At 35.2% G+C, this 20,251-nt stretch overlaps 1 protein-coding gene across 1 annotated transcript; it reads left to right on the forward strand.

Moving 5' to 3' along the window:
- Positions 1-1,821: 1,821 nt before the first annotated feature.
- On the forward strand, positions 1,822-16,041 carry LOC100370955 (lariat debranching enzyme B-like). The gene is made up of 9 exons (XM_085495653.1): positions 1,822-1,997; positions 4,138-4,360; positions 6,540-6,664; positions 7,359-7,525; positions 8,355-8,481; positions 9,185-9,282; positions 12,946-13,035; positions 13,168-13,304; positions 14,126-16,041. The coding sequence occupies exons 2-9, from the start codon at positions 4,164-4,166 to the stop codon at positions 14,679-14,681; spliced, it is 1,497 nt and encodes a 498-aa protein (XP_085351779.1). The 5' UTR covers positions 1,822-1,997; positions 4,138-4,163; the 3' UTR covers positions 14,682-16,041.
- The last annotated feature ends 4,210 nt before the right edge of the window (positions 16,042-20,251 follow it).

Consider the following 20,251-nt stretch of genomic DNA (forward strand, 5'->3'; position numbering starts at 1 on the left):
GGGGGTGCTCATTCAAAAAAAAAAAAAAACAGTGTCGAAAGAGGAATTTATTTTTGTCACCCCTTCACATAAGTACCCCCTTAGAAAATTCATCATGCGCACATAAACAAAACTGCGATATTATTAGATCATAATATAGAAAGTGTCGATAATAGTTCTAACCCCGCCCGCCCATCAAGCTTTGTAACAGCCAAAATATTGCTGGTTGAATAAATTTAAATGCTTGCAAAGTGCCAATAAATGTTCGTACTATTTTATTGATATTTTGAATGTATGATTTGAATACGTAATTTCATAATTGGCTTAAGGTGAAAAACGTTGTTATAAAAATTATTTACCCAACTAATAAAGACATGTTTGTTTTAATCAAATCCAGCATCACACACTAGCTTGGATGATTGTGTATTCTTTGGGTGTAATATCTCACATAGTACAGTTGTATAGGTGCATAGTATGGGCGCACGCTCATTTCAAGGCACAATTCAATTAATCTCTGTAAATTCGAACTTCAGATAATATAACTGAAGGGGTGGTGGTCGTCATGCAGTGCGTGTTCGAAATTCATGTTCAATCCGCAAACAAAAATGACAAACCCAGACCACGTCAATAGGAGCGACCCCCCTTACCGAATTTCTGGATCCGCCAGTGGTCGCTATGAGTCCAATATCGAACAGAGAGGAAAATACCGCGAGCTTTATCTTGGATTTTTCAAGCTTAGCAACTTATTCTCACCATTCTATATTTCTAAGTTAAAAACAAAAAATAGTTAATTCCATGTTTACAAAAAAAAATATTTTAGGGAGTGGCACCTACCCAACAAGTTGGAAATCCTCCATCTTAGTACCGGCTACACTAATCAGATGACAGGTCAAACATATCCAATTATAGAGCAATTGCAATGAATGAGATACAATTCGGATTCAGAAAAAAAAACAGACGCACAAGTGATGCAATCCTTCTTCTGAAGACAGCAGTGGAAAAAACACTGTATGGAAAAAAACTTGTGCTAAGTGTAAAAGAGTATACAGCTGTTTCTTAGACTTTAAGCGAAGCATTTGACAGTGTCTCAAGAGATGCTTTATTTCTAAAACTACAAAAAACTGGCATAAATGGCAATTTCTACAACATAATTAAAGGACTTCCCTGGTATATTCGGTGAAAATGTGGATAAACCAATCATGAGTGACACTATTCCTCTAAATTTCACTCAGTATGCGGATGACCTGGCAATTATTTCGAACGCAGATGTCTACAAAACTGCCTGAACAAACTAAATGATTTCTGTACAAAATGGTACCTAAATGTCAATGTTAAAAAAAAGTGGTCAGATTTAACAACAGTAATATTAATTTCAAAATAAATAATGAAGAGGTAACATCAGTTAAGGAGTTTTGTTATTTAAAAAACATTTTCACCGTGACACCAAATGGAAATTTTAAAAATAATTAAGTAAATTCTAAAAAATATAGCTAGGAAGGCATTATCTCGGGGCATTTTTTAGTACACGTCACACTATACTAAATCATAAAATGATCTCTACAAAACTCATCTCTCCAATTTAGTGTATGGGTCAGAGATTTGGGCCAAGGAAATTACAAATAAAAACACTTACTTGAAGCAAGCATGGCCGCTTTACCGGTTTATTTTAGGTGTTAGTACAAATGTAAAGTAACATCATTGATTGGTATTGGTGCAGTTGTGTAATAAAGTTATTATTAATGTATTGTGATAGCTAAACAACATCCCCACACTTTGTAATACACGCGTGGGCTGATACAATTTAGAAATGTTTACTAAGTAAACACATTGCAATCCCGTCGGGCTATTTGACGAGCACTTTCGAGTTGCAGAGGAGGAAACCCGCCAAATGGTCAGTACGCCCTCTATGGCGAAACAGTCCAGTAAGCTGCCATTTTGAACATCGATTGTAGTAAACTGACTGTCGGCTGTGTGTAGTAGACTTTACTCTGTGTCGTCGCTGGTAATCCATTTTAAAGGTAAGATGAACATATTTTTACGGGGTCAAATAATGCAAATGTTGCAACAGTACTCCTGCAAAATTATCAGTTGTACGGGACAGTGAATGACATTTTCAATAACATGTTGGATGAATACAATACGGTACTCACTGTATGGGTTTCGCTGATATTACGTCCCGGTAGCATATAAAGTTTACGAAACCCTATGTCACAGTCCATCAGTGTTGAGGGACTGTGCCTATGTCAATACCTGGTTCAATACTGTCATGTGTACATGCAAAAAAGCTGCTAAACTGCGGTGGTGTGTAACCCCCTGCAAGTAGTATGTAGTGATATAGCAATGCGCAGTGGTAAATCCTGGATCGTTGTCTTAATGAGAAGTGGTCCAGAAGATTTGCAGAAGAAGTGGACCAGTGAGAGAAGTGGACCAGAAGATTCGCAGAAGTGGACCAGTGAGAGAAGTGGACCAGTTAATTTACAACATCCTTGATGAGTGTGTTGTGTGTTATTTCTGACTTACTAATATCTTGAAAATATGTTCTTAATATTTCTCTTCTTCTAATAATAATAATTCTATTTTCAGTAGGTATTTTTGGTTGCACATGCTTTTCTTTTTCTATTGCTAAATTGACATTACTAGTTCGACATTTTTTCATTGAAATTCTTTGGTTCAAATTCAATCAACACATCCAAGTATTTTTCAAAATGCTAAGAGTCTTTGAATTTCTCATAAGTTCTCAGTTTTGTTTTTTCTCCAGAAATTGATGTATTTTTGTTTGACAACTTTGCCAATTTTATTTGCTGTATTTGTTTTATTTACAATGATTACTAGTATACTTTACTTTTCCAGTGTTAACAAAACCACAATGAAAAATTGTCTTTGCTCACTGAACGTGTCTCACTGATGTGTAAAGTGATGTACTCTTGGAATATAAAACATGCCATTGTAACATTTTAAAGTAACTCAACAACTATTCCTGACTAGATCTCCAAAAATTTTGTGACATTTAAGGTATACATGGTATTTGTACACTAAAATAATAACATTTGATTTTTGAGGAAATGTTGTGCACCATGTGTTTACATAACACTTTTCATGAAGGTGTGAAGTCTCTCATTGTCAAATGGACAAGTCATTCAACTGCTGAACTTTAATTTTCCTACAAGTACATAGTTAAAACAGGAATGTGCTTGTAGTTTTAGTTTTTTACCCAATAACTGTGAAATACATTATTTTAGCTGGAATTATTTTCTTTGAAAAGACAGTTTTGGTGTTTTGTATGGAATTTATTTTCACTGGTTTTTCGCAGGATGAATTTAAAACAAAGGAGAAAAAGTATATTCGATTTTATTTTCATTGATTCAAGTGAAAGCAAAAATATTTGACAGTAACACTTGAGAGGGAGTGACAAATTGTTGTCATGTTTTTTCATTAGTTTTGCTGTCAACTTGCATGTAAAATAATTTACTATGTCACCTTTGTTTAAACATGCGTCAAATAAAATACTTTGTTTTTGCATCATGAGTGTTTACCACCAAACACAGTCCCTCTATCCAAAGTAGTACTGTAGTCTAGTCTTTGTATCTCAATTTAGCCTCTGCCATGTTGATTTAACAATGAAAAGATTAACACCTTTATTATGTTAATTAGCTTTTTCCAAAGTACATGTAGATTTCCAGATACATGTATACTGTAAAATATTTTATTTTCGCTTTTGGAATTAATTTTCGCTATTTTTCGCTGAAGGAATAATTCAATGAAAATAAAATCTAGCGAATATTCCTTTTCTCCTATATTTTACATTCAACTCAAAAAAAATCAGTGAAAATAAATTCCATACAAAACACCCAAAAAGTTCTTTCAGCGAAAATTAATTCCAGCTTAAATATTCTACATGTATTCTACAGTACTACAATGTTTGGTCGTTGCAATATACCCTGTTTGGTAATCACAGGTCTATTAAATTCATATGATTGTGAGCACGATATCACTTTAATTGTGAACTATTTACTTGAACAATGATTCACAAAAGTAGTTCCGGCCATGTAGTGTGGATCATGTAGCTCCTTGATCAGACGATGTATTTTTGAAGTTCTCATCTAAATAACTGGTAGTTTAGAAGATTGTACAATATTATCTATTCCTTTCTTCATTTAGAAAAAAAAATTGCAAAAGAAGTAACCATGAAAATTGCTATAGAAGGCTGCGCCCATGGGGAACTAGAGAAAATCTACGCTACGATTCAAGTTTTAGAAAAGAAAGAAGGTGTAAAAGTGGATTTATTGTTGTGTTGTGGTGATTTCCAGTCTGTTCGGAATGACTCTGATTTACAGTGTATGGCTGTACCACCTAAGTACAGAGAAATGGCTTCATTTTACAAGTGAGTTGAAGGGTCAGGCATATATTGGGTATGCCACAATAGTACAGTGAAATGGCATTTTACAAGTAAGTTGAAGGGTCTGCCCTATATTGGGTATGCCACAATAGTACAGAGAAATGGCATTTTACAAGTAAGTTGAAGGGTCTGCCATATAGAGTATGCCACATTGGTACAGTGAAATGGCATTTTACAAGTAAGTTGAAGGGTCTGCCATATATTGGGTATGCCACAATAGTACAGAGAAATGGCATTTTACAAGTAAGTTGAAGGGTCTGCCATATAGAGTATGCCACATCGGTACAGTGAAATGGCATTTTACAAGTAAGTTGAATGGTCTGGCATATATTGGGTATGCCACAATAGTACAGAGAAATGGCATTTTACAAGTAAGTTGAAGGGTCTGCCATATAGAGTATGCCACATCGGTACAGTGAAATGGCATTTTACAAGTAAGTTGAAGGGTCTGGCATATATTGGGTATGCCACAATAGTACAGAGAAATGGCATTTTACAAGTAAGTTGAAGGGTCTGCCATATATTGGGTATGCCACATCGGTACAGTGAAATGGCATTTTACAAGTAAGTTGAAGGGTCTGCCATATATTGGGTATGCCACATCGGTACAGTGAAATGGCATTTTACAAGTAAGTTGAAGGGTCTGGCATATATTGGGTATGCCACATCGGTACAGTGAAATGGCATTTTACAAGTAAGTTGAAGGGTCTGCTATATATTGGGTATGCCACATCAGTTCAGAGAGGAGTTTACAGTTGTAAAATGACAGGTAGACAGGTGGCTGGTGAAATCCTGCTTGCAGGTTTGTGTTAACCACTGAGGAGGGTGTCTGGTCTATTAATTAACTCCTATAGCTTGGGACAAAAAATGGATTCACATCATTGGTTTATATCTGGACCTATAGTAAATTATTATTGGCTCCAAAGATTAGGCCTAAATACTTGGCTCAAATCTAGACCTAAATCTTTGGCTTGACTCTAGGCCTACTTCTTAGGCTCAAATCTAGGCCGAATTCTTAGGCTCAAATTTAGACCAAAATCTTTTTGGCTCAAATCTAGGCCGAATTCTTAGGCTCAAATTTAGACCAAAATCTTTTTGGCTCAAATCTAGGCCTAAATCATTTGCTCAAATCTAGGCCTAAATCATTTGCTCAAATCTAGGCCTAAATCATTTGCTCAAATCTAGGCCTAAATTATTTGCTCAAATCTTGGCCTAAATCATTTGCTCAAATCTTGGCCTAAATCATTTGCTCAAATCTAGGCCTAAATCATTTGCTCAAATCTAGGCCTAAAACATTTGCTCAAATCTAGGCTTAAATCTTTTGCTCAAATTTTGGCCTAAATTATTTGCTCAAATCTAGGCCTAAATTATTTGCTCAAATCTAGGCCTAAATCTTTTGCTCAAATCTAGGCCTAAATCATTTGCTCAAATCTAGGCCTAAATCATTTGCTCAAATCTAGGCCTAAATCTTTTGCTCAAATCTAGGCCTAAATCATTTGCTCAAATCTAGGCCTAAATGATTTGCTCAAATCTTGGCCTAAATCATTTGCTCAAATCTAGGCCTAAATCTTTTGCTCAAATCTTGGCCTAAATTATTAGCTCAAATCTAGGCCTAAATCTTTTGCTCAAATCTTGGCCTAAATTATTAGCTCAAATCTAGGCCTAAATCTTTTGCTCAAATCTAGGCCTAAATCATTTGCTCAAATCTAGGCCTAAATCATTTGCTCAAATCTAGGCCTAAATCATTTGCTCAAATCTTGGCCTAAATTATTTGCTCAAATCTAGGCCTAAATCATTTGCTCAAATCTTGGCCTAAATTATTTGCTCAAATCTAGGCTTAAATCATTTGCTCAAATCTAGGCCTAAATCATTTGCTCAAATCTAGGCCTAAATCATTTGCTCAAATCTAGGCCTAAATCATTTGCTCAAATCTAGGCCTAAATCATTTGCTCAAATCTTGGCCTAAATTATTTGCTCAAATCTAGGCCTAAATCATTTGCTCAAATCTTGGCCTAAATTATTGGCTCAAACCCAATCCTTAACCATTATGTTGTCAAATCTAGGCCTAAATTATTGGCTCAAATCCAGACTTAAATCATTGTTTTTGATGTCTCTTGTATACCGGTAGTATTCATTTGAATTTATTTTGTCTGTATTATTTTAGATATTATTCCGGTGAGTTGACTGCTCCTATATTAACGATATTCATCGGAGGGAATCATGAAGCATCCAATTATTTATCTGAGTTACCTTATGGTGGATGGGTGTGTCCTAATATATATTATATGGGTAAGTAATGGGTTACATTTGGTGGATGGGTGTGTCCTAATATATATTACATGGGTAAGTAATGGTTACATTTGGTGGGTGGGTGTGTCCTAATATATATTACATGGGTAAGTAATGGTTTACATTTGGTGGATGGATGTGTCCTAATATATATTACATGGGTAAGTAATGGGTTACATTTGGTGGATGGGTGTGTCCTAATATATATTACATGGGTAAGTAATGGGTTACATTTGGTGGATGGGTGTGTCCTAATATATATTACATGGGTAAGTAATGGTTACATTTGGTGGATGGGTGTGTCCTAATATATATTACATGGGTAAGTAATGGGTTACATTTGGTGGATGGGTATGTCCTAATATATATTACATGGGTAAGTAATGGGTTACATTTGGTGGATGGATGTGTCCTAATATATATTACATGGGTAAGTAATGGGTTAGATTTCTGTCTAGTCTGCAAAACTAATTAGTCCAAAAATACTTTTAATTTGGGTGTGGTACATCTGTCTGTCCTTCCATGGCCTGTGTCATGTCTCATACATATCTGGACCACATTTTTTTGAATATTCAAAGATTCATGTCAACAACCAAGTATATCTTGTTTCAAAAGTTTAAAATGTTCCCCTGGTTGCTGTTGCTAGTAAAATTATGTGTGCTAAATTTCTCAAATGAAATGAACGTTTTTCCAGGTTTTGCCAGTATCGTAAAGTATGGTGGTATTCGTATTGGTGGTCTGTCAGGTATATACAAACACCATGACTACAAGAAAGGCCATTTTGAGAAACCTCCCTTCTCTCCAGATACTATGCGTAGTATTTACCACATAAGAAATTTAGAAGTTTTCAGACTTAAACAGGTAAGTGATTTGCTGACATTAGAATACAGTATACACATTAATATCAGGGTTCAGTATTTATGTAAGCAATGCAGGTATTTGTCTAGTAAAATATTTTTTTCACAATTTTTTTTTTAAATGGATGGTGAGTCATTAAATGTAGTTAGCTACCAGCAATTAAAACAGATTTCTATTGTTTTTACAACATTATTTTATTTCATGCTTTTGTTCACAAAACAACTTCACGCGCAAAAAGAAGTTAAATCCGTGGAAATTAAAACCAATGGTAAAAGGGTCTCGTCATATCGCAAAATTTTATTTGGTTGACAAAATCTCATTGCAATAAATGGGTGAACTTATTTTTGTATATTTGTCTAGGATTCTTTGAAAATTCTGATGAATACAATTTATTTTTTGTGGAATAATTCTTTTACATGAATTGAATTCCAATATTTTTTGCATTTTCCAGACTGGTTTTCTTCAAAAATACATTTTGTGTATGTAAACATTATGAACAGTTGATGACATGTGTCCTAGTGAATGATAATGTGACACTGTTGCAACACAAAGTTGTGATAATTTGTTTGCCTATATTTATTAGTTTAAATGTCTGTATAAAACCTTACAGTGGATATGTGAAAACTTTCGTATTTTTCTTATATATTATGAAAACTGTACATTCAAGTTTCACTGCTAGAAATGTTGGTGATTTCAGGATTTCATGAATGTCACTGTCACTCTGTTTCTTAGGACTGCAAAAAAAAATTCCACAGCTACAACATTGTACAATTCTCTTTGTCTCTTGAGAAATTAAATTGGTTTACAGTGTTTATGCTATATATTTTGACAGATCAAAGATTCATTGGATATCATGATGTCACATGACTGGCCAAGAGGTATTTATCACTATGGCGACACGGATTCACTGTTACAAAGAAAACCTCATTTCTCTGGAGAGATAGAAACAAAGAGATTAGGTGAGGTCTATACATCGATAATATGTCTCTATTTTCTGTAATTTTCTGGAAAAGTTGTATTGCTTAATGGTTTGTATGATTACATTGCCCACATTATAGTTGAAGAAAAGGGATATGAGGGGGAAAATGTCAATTTTTTTTTCTTCTTCAGATGTAAACTTCTTTTTCTTGTAATTACTAGCATTCAGACAATTTTTTTTCCAATTCTTTTCAAACTGAGATAATTACTAGAATCACTCTTGACTATCCATGTGAGTGTATGTATCTCCACTTGTGTCTATGACATGGCTGGACCAATCACGTAAAAACTTCACGCATATATTATGCCTCGTTTGAAACATGTGTACAGCCATTTGTTTCACGATCCAAATCAAGATGGCCAGATGGCGATCATTTATGTTCTAAAATTTCATCAAAATAAAGCACTCATGCCATTGCATAGCAGATCTTAGTTATTGCATTGACAAATTGCGTGTGTACTTGCTGCACACATGAACATAATAGTATCTAGGTGGATATCATTTTATTTTTTGATTGGATTGAAAATGGCAGACTGTTATCTGCTGTTTTAAAAATATATCTTTTTTTTTGCCTCATTCATCATAAGAAATATGTATATTATGCACTTCTATATGAACTTGGACTGAAAAAAGAATGGGAACTGTGTTGTCATAAATTGTTTACATTGTTCTTTACATTGCAGGCAGTCCACCAGCTGAAGAGATACTACACACAGTGAAACCATCATATTGGTTTTCAGCTCATTTACATGTCAAGTTTGCTGCAATCCTTCAACATAAGGTAATACAACGTCAGTGCTCTTCTTAGAAATTTAAATTATGGTGGCGGTTACAATTTTCTTACTGATTTCCATAACATTTCAATATAATTTGCATAACTATTCTAAACAGAAATTGTGCTGATTAATATACTCAATGTACACTATTATTATGTCTTGTCAACAAATCAATCTCTGGCTTTCCACCAATCTCTGGCTTTCCACCAATCTCTGGTATTCCACCAATCTCTGGCTTTTCACCAATCTCACTTTCAACCAATCTCTGGCTTTCCACCAATCTCTGGCTTTCCACCAATCTCTGGCTTTCCACCAATCTCTGGCTTTCCACCAATCTCTGGCTTTCTACCAATCTCTGGCTTTTCACCAATCTCACTTTCAACCAATCTGACGTTTTATCAAACCAATCTCTGGCTTTTCACCAATCCTCTGGCTTTCCACCAATCTCTGGCTTTTCACCAAACTGATTTTTCACCAAACCAATCTCTGGCTTGTCACCAATCTCTGACTTGTCATCAAACCAATCTCTGACTTGTCACCAAACCAATCCCTGACTTGTCACCAAACCAATCCCTGACTTGTCACCAAACCAATCCCTGATTTGTCACCAAACCAATCTCCGACTTGTCACCAAACCAATCTCTGACTTGTCTCCAAACCAATCTCTGACTTGTCACTAAAGCAATCTCTGATTTGTCACCAATCTCTGACTTGTAACCAAACCAATCTCTGGTTTGTCACCAATCTCTGACTTGTCACCAAACCAATCTCTGATTTGTCACCAAACCAATCTCTGATTTGTCACCAAACCAATCTCTGATTTGTCACCAATCTCTGATTTGTCACCAAACCAATCTCTGACTTGTCACCAAACCAATCTCTGACTTGTCACCAAACCAATCTCTGACTTGTCACTAAAACAATCTCTGATTTGTCACCAAACCAATCCCTGATTTGTCACCAATCTCTGACTTGTCACCAAACCAATCTCTGATTTGTCACCAAACCAATCTCTGATTTGTCACCAATCTCTGATTTGTCACCAAACCAATCTCTGACTTGTCACCAAACCAATCTCTGACTTGTCACCAAACCAATCTCTGACTTGTCACCAAACCAATCTCTGACTTGTCACTAAAACAATCTCTGATTTGTCACCAAACCAATCCCTGATTTGTCACCAATCTCTGATTTGTCACCAAACCAATCTCTGACTTGTCATCAAACCAATCTCTGACTTGTCACCAAACCAATCCCTGACTTGTCACCAAACCAATCCCTGACTTGTCACCAAACCAATCCCTGATTTGTCACCAAACCAATCTCCGACTTGTCACCAAACCAATCTCTGACTTGTCTCCAAACCAATCTCTGACTTGTCACTAAAGCAATCTCTGATTTGTCACCAAACCAATCCCTGATTTGTCACCAATCTCTGATTTGTCACCAAACCAATCTCTGACTTGTCATCAAACCAATCTCTGACTTGTCACCAAACCAATCCCTGACTTGTCACCAAACCAATCCCTGACTTGTCACCAAACCAATCTCCGACTTGTCACCAAACCAATCCCTGACTTGTCACCAAACCAATCTCTGACTTGTCTCCAAACCAATCTCTGACTTGTCACTAAAGCAATCTCTGATTTGTCACCAAACCAATCTCTGACTTGTCACTAAAACAATCTCTGATTTGTCACCAAACCAATCCCTGATTTGTCACCAATCTCTGATTTGTCACCAAACCAATCTCTGACTTGTCATCAAACCAATCTCTGACTTGTCACCAAACCAATCCCTGACTTGTCACCAAACAAATCCCTGACTTGTCACCAAACCAATCCCTGATTTGTCACCAAACCAATCTCAGACTTGTCACCAAACCAATCTCTGACTTGTCTCCAAACCAATCTCTGACTTGTCACTGAAGCAATCTCTGATTTGTCACCAATCTCTGACTTGTAACCAAACCAATCTCTGGTTTGTCACCAATCTCTGATTTGTCACCAAACCAATCTCTGACTTGTCACCAAACCAATCTCTGACTTGTCACCAAACCAATCTCTGACTTGTCACTAAAACAATCTCTGATTTGTCACCAAACCAATCCCTGATTTGTCACCAATCTCTGACTTGTCACCAAACCAATCTCTGATTTGTCACCAAACCAATCTCTGATTTGTCACCAATCTCTGATTTGTCACCAAACCAATCTCTGACTTGTCACCAAACCAATCTCTGACTTGTCACCAAACCAATCTCTGACTTGTCACTAAAACAATCTCTGATTTGTCACCAAACCAATCCCTGATTTGTCACCAATCTCTGACTTGTAACCAAACCAATCTCTGGTTTGTCACCAATCTCTGATTTGTCACCAAACCAATCTCTGACTTGTCACCAAACCAATCTCTGACTTGTCACCAAACCAATCTCTGACTTGTCACCAAACCAATCTCTGACTTGTCACTAAAACAATCTCTGATTTGTCACCAAACCAATCCCTGATTTGTCACCAATCTCTGACTTGTCACCAAACCAATCTCTGATTTGTCACCAAACCAATCTCTGATTTGTCACCAATCTCTGATTTGTCACCAAACCAATCTCTGACTTGTCACCAAACCAATCTCTGACTTGTCACCAAACCAATCTCTGACTTGTCACTAAAACAATCTCTGATTTGTCACCAAACCAATCCCTGATTTGTCACCAATCTCTGATTTGTCACCAAACCAATCTCTGACTTGTCATCAAACCAATCTCTGACTTGTCACCAAACCAATCCCTGACTTGTCACCAAACCAATCCCTGACTTGTCACCAAACCAATCCCTGATTTGTCACCAAACCAATCTCCGACTTGTCACCAAACCAATCTCTGACTTGTCTCCAAACCAATCTCTGACTTGTCACTAAAGCAATCTCTGATTTGTCACCAAACCAATCTCTGACTTGTCACCAAACCAATCTCTGACTTGTCACCAAACCAATCCCTGACTTGTCACCAAACCAATCCCTGACTTGTCACCAAACCAATCTCCGACTTGTCACCAAACCAATCTCTGACTTGTCACCAAACCAATCTCTGACTTGTCTCCAAACCAATCTCTGACTTGTCACTAAAGCAATCTCTGATTTGTCACCAAACCAATCTCTGACTTGTCACTAAAACAATCTCTGATTTGTCACCAAACCAATCCCTGATTTGTCACCAATCTCTGATTTGTCACCAAACCAATCTCTGACTTGTCATCAAACCAATCTCTGACTTGTCACCAAACCAATCCCTGACTTGTCACCAAACCAATCCCTGACTTGTCACCAAACCAATCCCTGACTTGTCACCAAACCAATCCCTGATTTGTCACCAAACCAATCTCCGACTTGTCTCCAAACCAATCTCTGACTTGTCACTGAAGCAATCTCTGATTTGTCACCAATCTCTGACTTGTAACCAAACCAATCTCTGGTTTGTCACCAATCTCTGATTTGTCACCAAACCAATCTCTGACTTGTCACCAAACCAATCTCTGACTTGTCACCAAACCAATCTCTGACTTGTCACTAAAACAATCTCTGGTTTGTCACCAATCTCTGACTTGTCACCAAACCAATCTCTGATTTGTCACCAAACCAATCTGACCTGTCAAGAACTTGTTTTTATAGTTGTCCTCTGAGGATGACAATATTACAGGGCCAAAGGTCACCAGATTTCTTGCCTTAGACAAATGCTTGCCACACAGAGACTTTTTGCAGGTAAGTTACCGGTACATGTATCTCTAACATCTCTAATGTGAAGAAGAGACACAATAACTGTCTGTTGACAGCAACGCCACTGCTTCTTGAATTAGTATTAATTTGACATTGTTAATGTATTATCTGTTGTAGGTTGTAGATATTGATAATTGTGAACCATTAGAGTTGTCATATGATGCAGAATGGTTGGCTATATTGAAATCTACCAATCATTTATTGAGTACTACAGAACATGCAAGTAATATGCCATTCCCTGGATTACCAGCAAGGTGAGCAACATATTCAATCATTGATTCTCTCATGCATAACTTAACTGATTCTTGCATTCACCTTGTCTGTCTGGCCTACATATTTCATGTGCCCTCCATACCATCAGCGCATACATGTAGGAGTACTAAGCTTTTTTCAACAAAGTCGTCACAGCGGAGCTCTTCATATTGTCCGTTGTCATCAGCGTCAACTTTACAATTTCAACTTCTTCTTCAAAACCGCAAGTCAGAATGTTTTGAAGTTTGATATGCAAGCACCTTGGATGGTTCTCCCTCAGATTTGTTCATTTCATGTCAAAATCTCAAATTTTGTTTTTTGCTGAATACTTTTGTGATTTTTGGTCAAAATTGATATTTTTGACTTCTTCTTTGAAACCGTAATTCTGAATGCTTTCTAATTTGGTATGTAGACACCTTGGGTTGATCTCCCCAGATTTGTTCATTTTGTGATTATTTATTTAATTCTCTAATTTTGGTGAATATTTTTGTCATTTTTGGTAAAAAGTGTTATTTTCGACTTCTTATTAAAAACCGCAAGTCCAATTGCTTTGATATTACATATATAGGTACTACATTTGTTCTATTCACTTTTTAGAAACACTTTCATGAAAGATTTTATTCTAATTTTTTGAATATCTAGACATAATGGGTTAGAGTACACAACAAAACACAAGTATTTATTGAAACTTTTGTCTGATTGGCTATCCAACCTTACCTGGCAGACTAATCAGAAAAGCAGTATTAAACTCATCATGTATGGTTTTGAATGTCATGCATTAAATAATTGACAATTGTAATTTACAATTTGTTGTTGTTTACAGATGGGATTTTACTGTAACTGAAGAGGAACTGTCTACAGTCAGAGAATTATTTAATGAAGATCTGAAAATTCCTCTTAATTTTACAAAAACTGTACCAGTGTATGATCCAAGCTTGACCCCAAACTTTAGAAACTCAAGACAACCTCCTGCGTGTGTCAACCATCAAACAACAGAATTCTGCCAAAAGCTGGGCATCGCAGATCCAAATGCCCTGAACTGTAACCACGGTGTTGAAGATATAAAACCTCCTCCTGAAAAAACAGATAATCCAGATGAGATATCTATTGATGAGGCAGATAGCAACGGAAGTGCATCATCACCATCACCATCTTCATCATCATCATGTAGTTTAGATGAAGATATAATTTTAGCTACAGAAGTGGACACTGAAGCCAACCTATCTAGTATGTCAGAAGAGCTTTTGTCAAACACAGATGGGGACACTGAGGATAGTGATATGAAAAGAACATCTGAGGATGAACCCTGTCAGAAAGGACCAAAAAAATTTAAACGACGAAATCATAAAATCTACGAAGCCAGAGAGAAAGATGATTAGTTTTATATTTTACTGCCTTTAGGAACACTTTCTTTTTAAAATTGCTTTTAAAATTTGAATTTAAAGCTTGTGTTTTGTATCTTGTAATATTTTCATTTCAATTGAGTGAAACCAGGACTTGAGGCTAATTCTTTTGTTTTTATTAATATTCAAGATATAAATACAGTTGAGTGTTTTTTTGATGTTTGAGACATTTGCATTGCAGCATCACACTGTGATTTTAGTGTATATGTAATGTTTACAAATGCATGAAATGTTTATTTTTATTTTGTTTTAACTGGTGGGTTGAGATAAAAAAAAAAAGAAAGTCTTTGAACCAAGATCCCAGTGAAGCTTTGCCATAATGTCAATGTTCTATTTTGCTAATGCTTTGTATCAGTTTTTATTTTGGACATTCTCCCAGAAATTTACATTTCCCTGTTTTTTTTTCTTCTTTGTCGTTTATTTTAAGAGTTTAACTCCTATACAAATATAGTTTTATTTTTGTTTTAGTGGGTTTGTTTGACCCAAGGATGTACCAAGGTATATAGATTTCTCATTTATACTATGTACCCCCATAAAACTAGATTATCCCAATTAGTCCAAAATAGGATGTGCTAGGTATATTGATTTTTCATTTATATAGGGTCCTATGCAACTAGGTTATCCCACTAAGCCCACAAAAGAATACATCTAGGTATAGTATTTATCCGGGTAAGCGTCCATGCCCCGGCAAACACCAATCCCTTTTTGGGGGCAATTTTCCATGTTCAGGACCCTGGGTGCTCACCCGGATAAATATGGTATATTGATTTTTCATTTATACTCTGTCACATGCACACACGTCCAACCAGAATTTCCCACAAATAGATGCATTAGGTATAAAGGCAACACTTATTATCCATAATACTTGTGACTAACTTTCAGGAGACTGTTAACTAGGCATATTCAGTTTGAGGAAAGATTATTCTTAACACTCAACAGCTGTGGTATCTTGAAAGGGTATATTCAGATTGTCGACTACTAAGCATGCTACAATTTGTATTTCTTTCACATTATCATTCATGCGTACAAAAAGCACTTTCATTAGTATAATGGACATTTTATGTAAAACATATTTTATATTTCATGCATATTAATTTAATACCCTGAGATGTTGTTGTACTACTTATGTTCACATACACATACTTTGCTATTTGTCTACTTGCTTGTAGCAAAGTTATGTGTATGTGTTATATAAGTTATATTAAAAAAAAGCATGATCAATGACCATGTATTCATGTCAGCTACTGTGAACTACAGATGTAATGAGATGTTAATGCTATGTGTTGTCAAGAAAGTTAGTACACAACATGAATAAATTAATAGCCTATCATGATAACCTTTGAACTATGGATTATTTAAACTCATCTTTTCTGGAATGTCCTAAAAAGTTGAAAGTTGCAGGGAAAGCTGGTAAAGTTAGCTTGGATGTCATTAAATTGACAAAGTTCAAGTGGTGCTAGGAAATAGTAAAAAATGCTAAAGGGTGCCTAAAAACTCGAAAAACTTGCTTGAAAATTGTAAGTTGTCTGGAAATTCATAAAGGTTAACTCCTTGGAGGAAAAGACTTGCCAGGAAGTCTTGAAAGCCTAGAAAGTCTTAAACCATATAAAGGACATCAAAAACATTGACTGAAAGTCATCTGAACATTTCAGATGATTTACTTTCCAGAAAAATATTTTTGTCTTCAAATGCAACTTTTCAAAATTGGCAAATTGCCATTTCAGGCAATTGTCTTTTGTATGCCAACTTTGCAAACTTTGCTGATGAATTTTCTGGCAACTTGCATGCCATACAAATTTACTCTTCAAACTTTGATTACAACTTTCAGGCTACTTTCTTTTTTAAAAAGTGACTTTTCAAACTTATTAATTGAATTGCATCATTTTTAAACGACTTTTTCTGCCTTCCAGAGCTACTTTCTCTGACTTTGCAAACTGCTTTCTAACTTTCGGACAAATTGTTCCATTCAAGGTGACTATGTGTACTTTGCAAATGACTTTTGTGACCTTTAACACAACTTGTTAGCTTTACAAAATGTCTCCGAATATGGGTGACAGCTCTCATTACTCTTCAGGAAACAATCTGAATGACTTCTGTAAAAACAAACTTTGCTTATGGCTTGGTGACCTTTTAAGCATTGTTTTTGCCTTTAAAAGCAAATTTTCAAACTTTCAAGGGTTTTTTAAGGCCTTACAATAGGACTTTCACAATTTTGCAAATGCCTTCAAAAACTACTTTTCGAACTTTGCAAATGCCTTCAAAAACTACTTTTCGAACTTTGCATTTGTTGAAAACAGCTTTTTTTACTTTCATGCAACTGTCTTTCTTTTCAATGGTACTTTTCGAACTTTGCTGGCTGATTTTTGTGATGTTTTTTTGCAACTTTCCCGTCTTCTATTTTTCAAATGTGACTATTTTGAATTTTACAGCAACTTTTAAACTTTGCAGACAGCTTTCATGACTTTTCATGCATCATTCCTTTCTTCAAAAGCAACTTTTCAAATTTGCAAATGGATTTCAAGACTACATGTTTTCCTTCTTTTAAGATCTCTATGAACTTTGCACATGTTTTTTTTAATAATTCAGGCAATGTTTCTAACTTTGGTAGCGGCTCTCCAAAGTTTGCTGTGACTTATATTACTTTTCATGCTTTTCCTGCCTTTCAATGTGACTTTTTGATCTTTACAGGCTGCTTTTCACAATGACTCGCTGAGCTTTGCCGACCATTTGTAAAACTTTTCAGGTAACTTTCTCACCTTCAAAAAAAACTTTTTGAAATTTTCAAAATTGCCTCATAAAATTCCCTCTTGTAGCGATCGTATAAACTTTGCAGACAGTTTCCATACCTTTTCAAGCAACTTCTTCCCAAAGCGACTTTATCACTTTTTCAAAATGGTTTTTTTTTTGCAAATTCTTCTTTCTCTGCATTTTTGCTTCCCATAGCGATTTTTCGAACTTTACAGATGGCTTTGATCGTTATCAGGCATCATTTCCACCTTTAAATGTGACTTTTCAAATTTTACGACTTTTATGAGTTTACATGCAACTTACAGGGCTTCAAGTGTGACTTTTCCATCTTTGCTTTCTCAGATTTTCAGTTGCAATTTGTTCGCTTTCTGAATTTTGCTGGCGATAGTAGAGCCATCTTGAATACAGATCTATCTATCACTGAAATGTGGAAAAAAATCCCCAACATAGTCCAGTGTTTTTCTTTCTTAACAAAGTAATAAATTGTGTCTTGTTTCTTTAAGACATTCTCATACATTTTTATGATTTATTTAATCTATACAAATAAGTTGCAAATTCACAAAATGTTCATGCATAAGAGCATACATGGTTTATTAACTCCATGCTGTTAATTAATATTAACAGTTATATAATTAAAAAACATTATCTGAAATATATAACCTGGCAATTGCTAACGGACACACGACCAGCTCAATTCATATTTTGATGATACTGCTTCCTATGTCAGGTATGAAGGAGAGTATGACAGTATTCAGAAAAGTCAAGTAAAATAAGGTACATATTGGAAAACTTTTTTTTTTCTTAAATTAACACTTACATTTTTAGTTGATACAGAATTGAATATGCTAATTCAGTGTCGTTATAACCATGGAAGATCACACAAACATACAATAAATAAAATGGACATAAAATCACTTGCTGTGCAATGTTTTTCATATTTTCACAAACTTTTTTTAAAAACTGATCTTATTGACATAAAACGCACATTTTTGTTTTAATTGTTGCCCGTCCTTTCTCATCACCAAGTCATTGTTATAAAATTGAGTTACATATTTGATAACTGAATCTAAGTAGCTAATAGATGAGTACAATTGTTCTGTTAAATTTGTATTTCAAGTTTCAAATATGTGAGGTACCATCGCCTGAGCAATATACCTAGACTGGCAAAGTCGGGACTTCATTTTTGTTTTACAAAAAGAAATAATTAATTGTTAAGTCCTTTTAGCGTGATTGCAAAAACTAACCTGACTGCGAAAGAAATCCTTTCTTTCGCGGTTACGCTAAAAAGGCTAAATTGACATTTTTTTTTTATATTTTTTTGTGTGAAAACAAACCAGAAGTCCCAACTTTGCCAATCTACAATATACCATACAACGTTTGTTGTAGATTGCTGATAGGTAAGAAGAAACTACAGAATATATTGATTGGCCATCTAAATTAAACAAATTGTAAACAATTGACACTGAGTTAGGGGGCTTTGTTTGTCCTTAAATGTCAGTTACATTGTAGATGTATTCGGAATAGCAATACCAGTAATCTCACAATTCAATGTAGAAACATGCATGAACAGGATATCTACTGTGAATATATCATATTTTGTAGCAAACACAACATTATTTTTAAACATGTTTTTATCTTGTTCTACGGTTCATATATTTTCAGAATGGGAATTCAACTTTAGCACATTTCCAAAGAGAATACAGTATCATTTTTAATCAAATAAATACACTGAATATATGACAATTGTTTCTCGAAAATACAGTCTTGTTCAGTATACAATTGAATTCAATGGTGTCCTTTCTTTGGGATTTTGCTAGTGATATTCAGAAATCCAACTGTTCTTGGAAAATAGAAAACTTATATTATACCAAATTGTTACAAAACAAAACATCGAATATTGCACTCACAAAATTGTACTCAACATAAATGAAGTGAATAAAAAAACCTAGACTGAAACAGTATCAAAATAGTTAGGATTCCATTACCATATTTAATTTTTACCATGCATGTATTTAATTTTAATTTTCGGGGCGCTATGTCAAAACAAGCAGAAAGCAGTCACATGAGGGCGCTATTGACTTTGTCTATTATCTTTGGCTGATTTGACAGCAGAACTTGGTACATTAATTTTATGAAGTTTGGTCCAATATTTGAATATTGGTTAGTGAATAGCGCCCTCATCTGCCATGTGATCATTTCATTTTACATTGCGTGAGGGTCGTATAATCGGAAACTACTAGAGTTATACGTCATAACACGAAGGGTCTGTGGGACATACTCAATAATTAAACAACAAACATTTTTTAAGTTTTGGTCGATTTTTTTTGTTAAATTACAACTAATCTTTATTGGTTTATAGCAATTCGATTCTGAGATGAAGTCACTGCAACAAGCGCCTCTACGTAATACCCTACGCCTCTACGTAGTTCAGCTACTCAATAGCGCACAAACGGCAACCAGGATCATTTCTCTTGAAACAGCGCCATCACCCGGTAAAAGAGCGTTCTCATTTCTCAGCGCTTTGAACAGCCACCAAATCAGAATGCAGACAAGTTAAAACCAATGACGTCACGTAACTATTACCTGAAAATACAAAAGAAAAGATACCTGTTATAGAGGCATTGTGGAAAAAGTTTGAGTATTTTTTAGCACATTTCAATTATTTTTGTTTAAAAATGCATCTTTATAAAAAACATAATACAATACGATATATCTTTCCTGAATATAAAATAATATATTACATCATGCAATATCAAAAACGTATTTGCGCATCGAATTATCTGTACGTATAGAGAATT

Source organism: Saccoglossus kowalevskii, chromosome 22 (assembly GCF_978046115.1).
Source record: "Saccoglossus kowalevskii chromosome 22, keSacKowa6.1, whole genome shotgun sequence".
In the NCBI taxonomy this organism is placed as follows: domain Eukaryota; kingdom Metazoa; phylum Hemichordata; class Enteropneusta; family Harrimaniidae; genus Saccoglossus; species Saccoglossus kowalevskii.

What these genes read in the sequence shown, in the direction of transcription:
- LOC100370955 (XM_085495653.1), top strand. Translation starts at nt 4,164, where the DNA reads ATGAAAATTGCTATAGAAGGCTGCGCCCATGGGGAACTAGAGAAAATC. An exon ending in AAGTTTTCAGACTTAAACAG is followed by an intron (nt 7,526 to 8,354) that starts GTAAGTGATTTG and finishes ATATTTTGACAG; the next exon opens with ATCAAAGATTCATTGGATAT. An exon ending in GATAGAAACAAAGAGATTAG is followed by an intron (nt 8,482 to 9,184) that starts GTGAGGTCTATA and finishes TTTACATTGCAG; the next exon opens with GCAGTCCACCAGCTGAAGAG.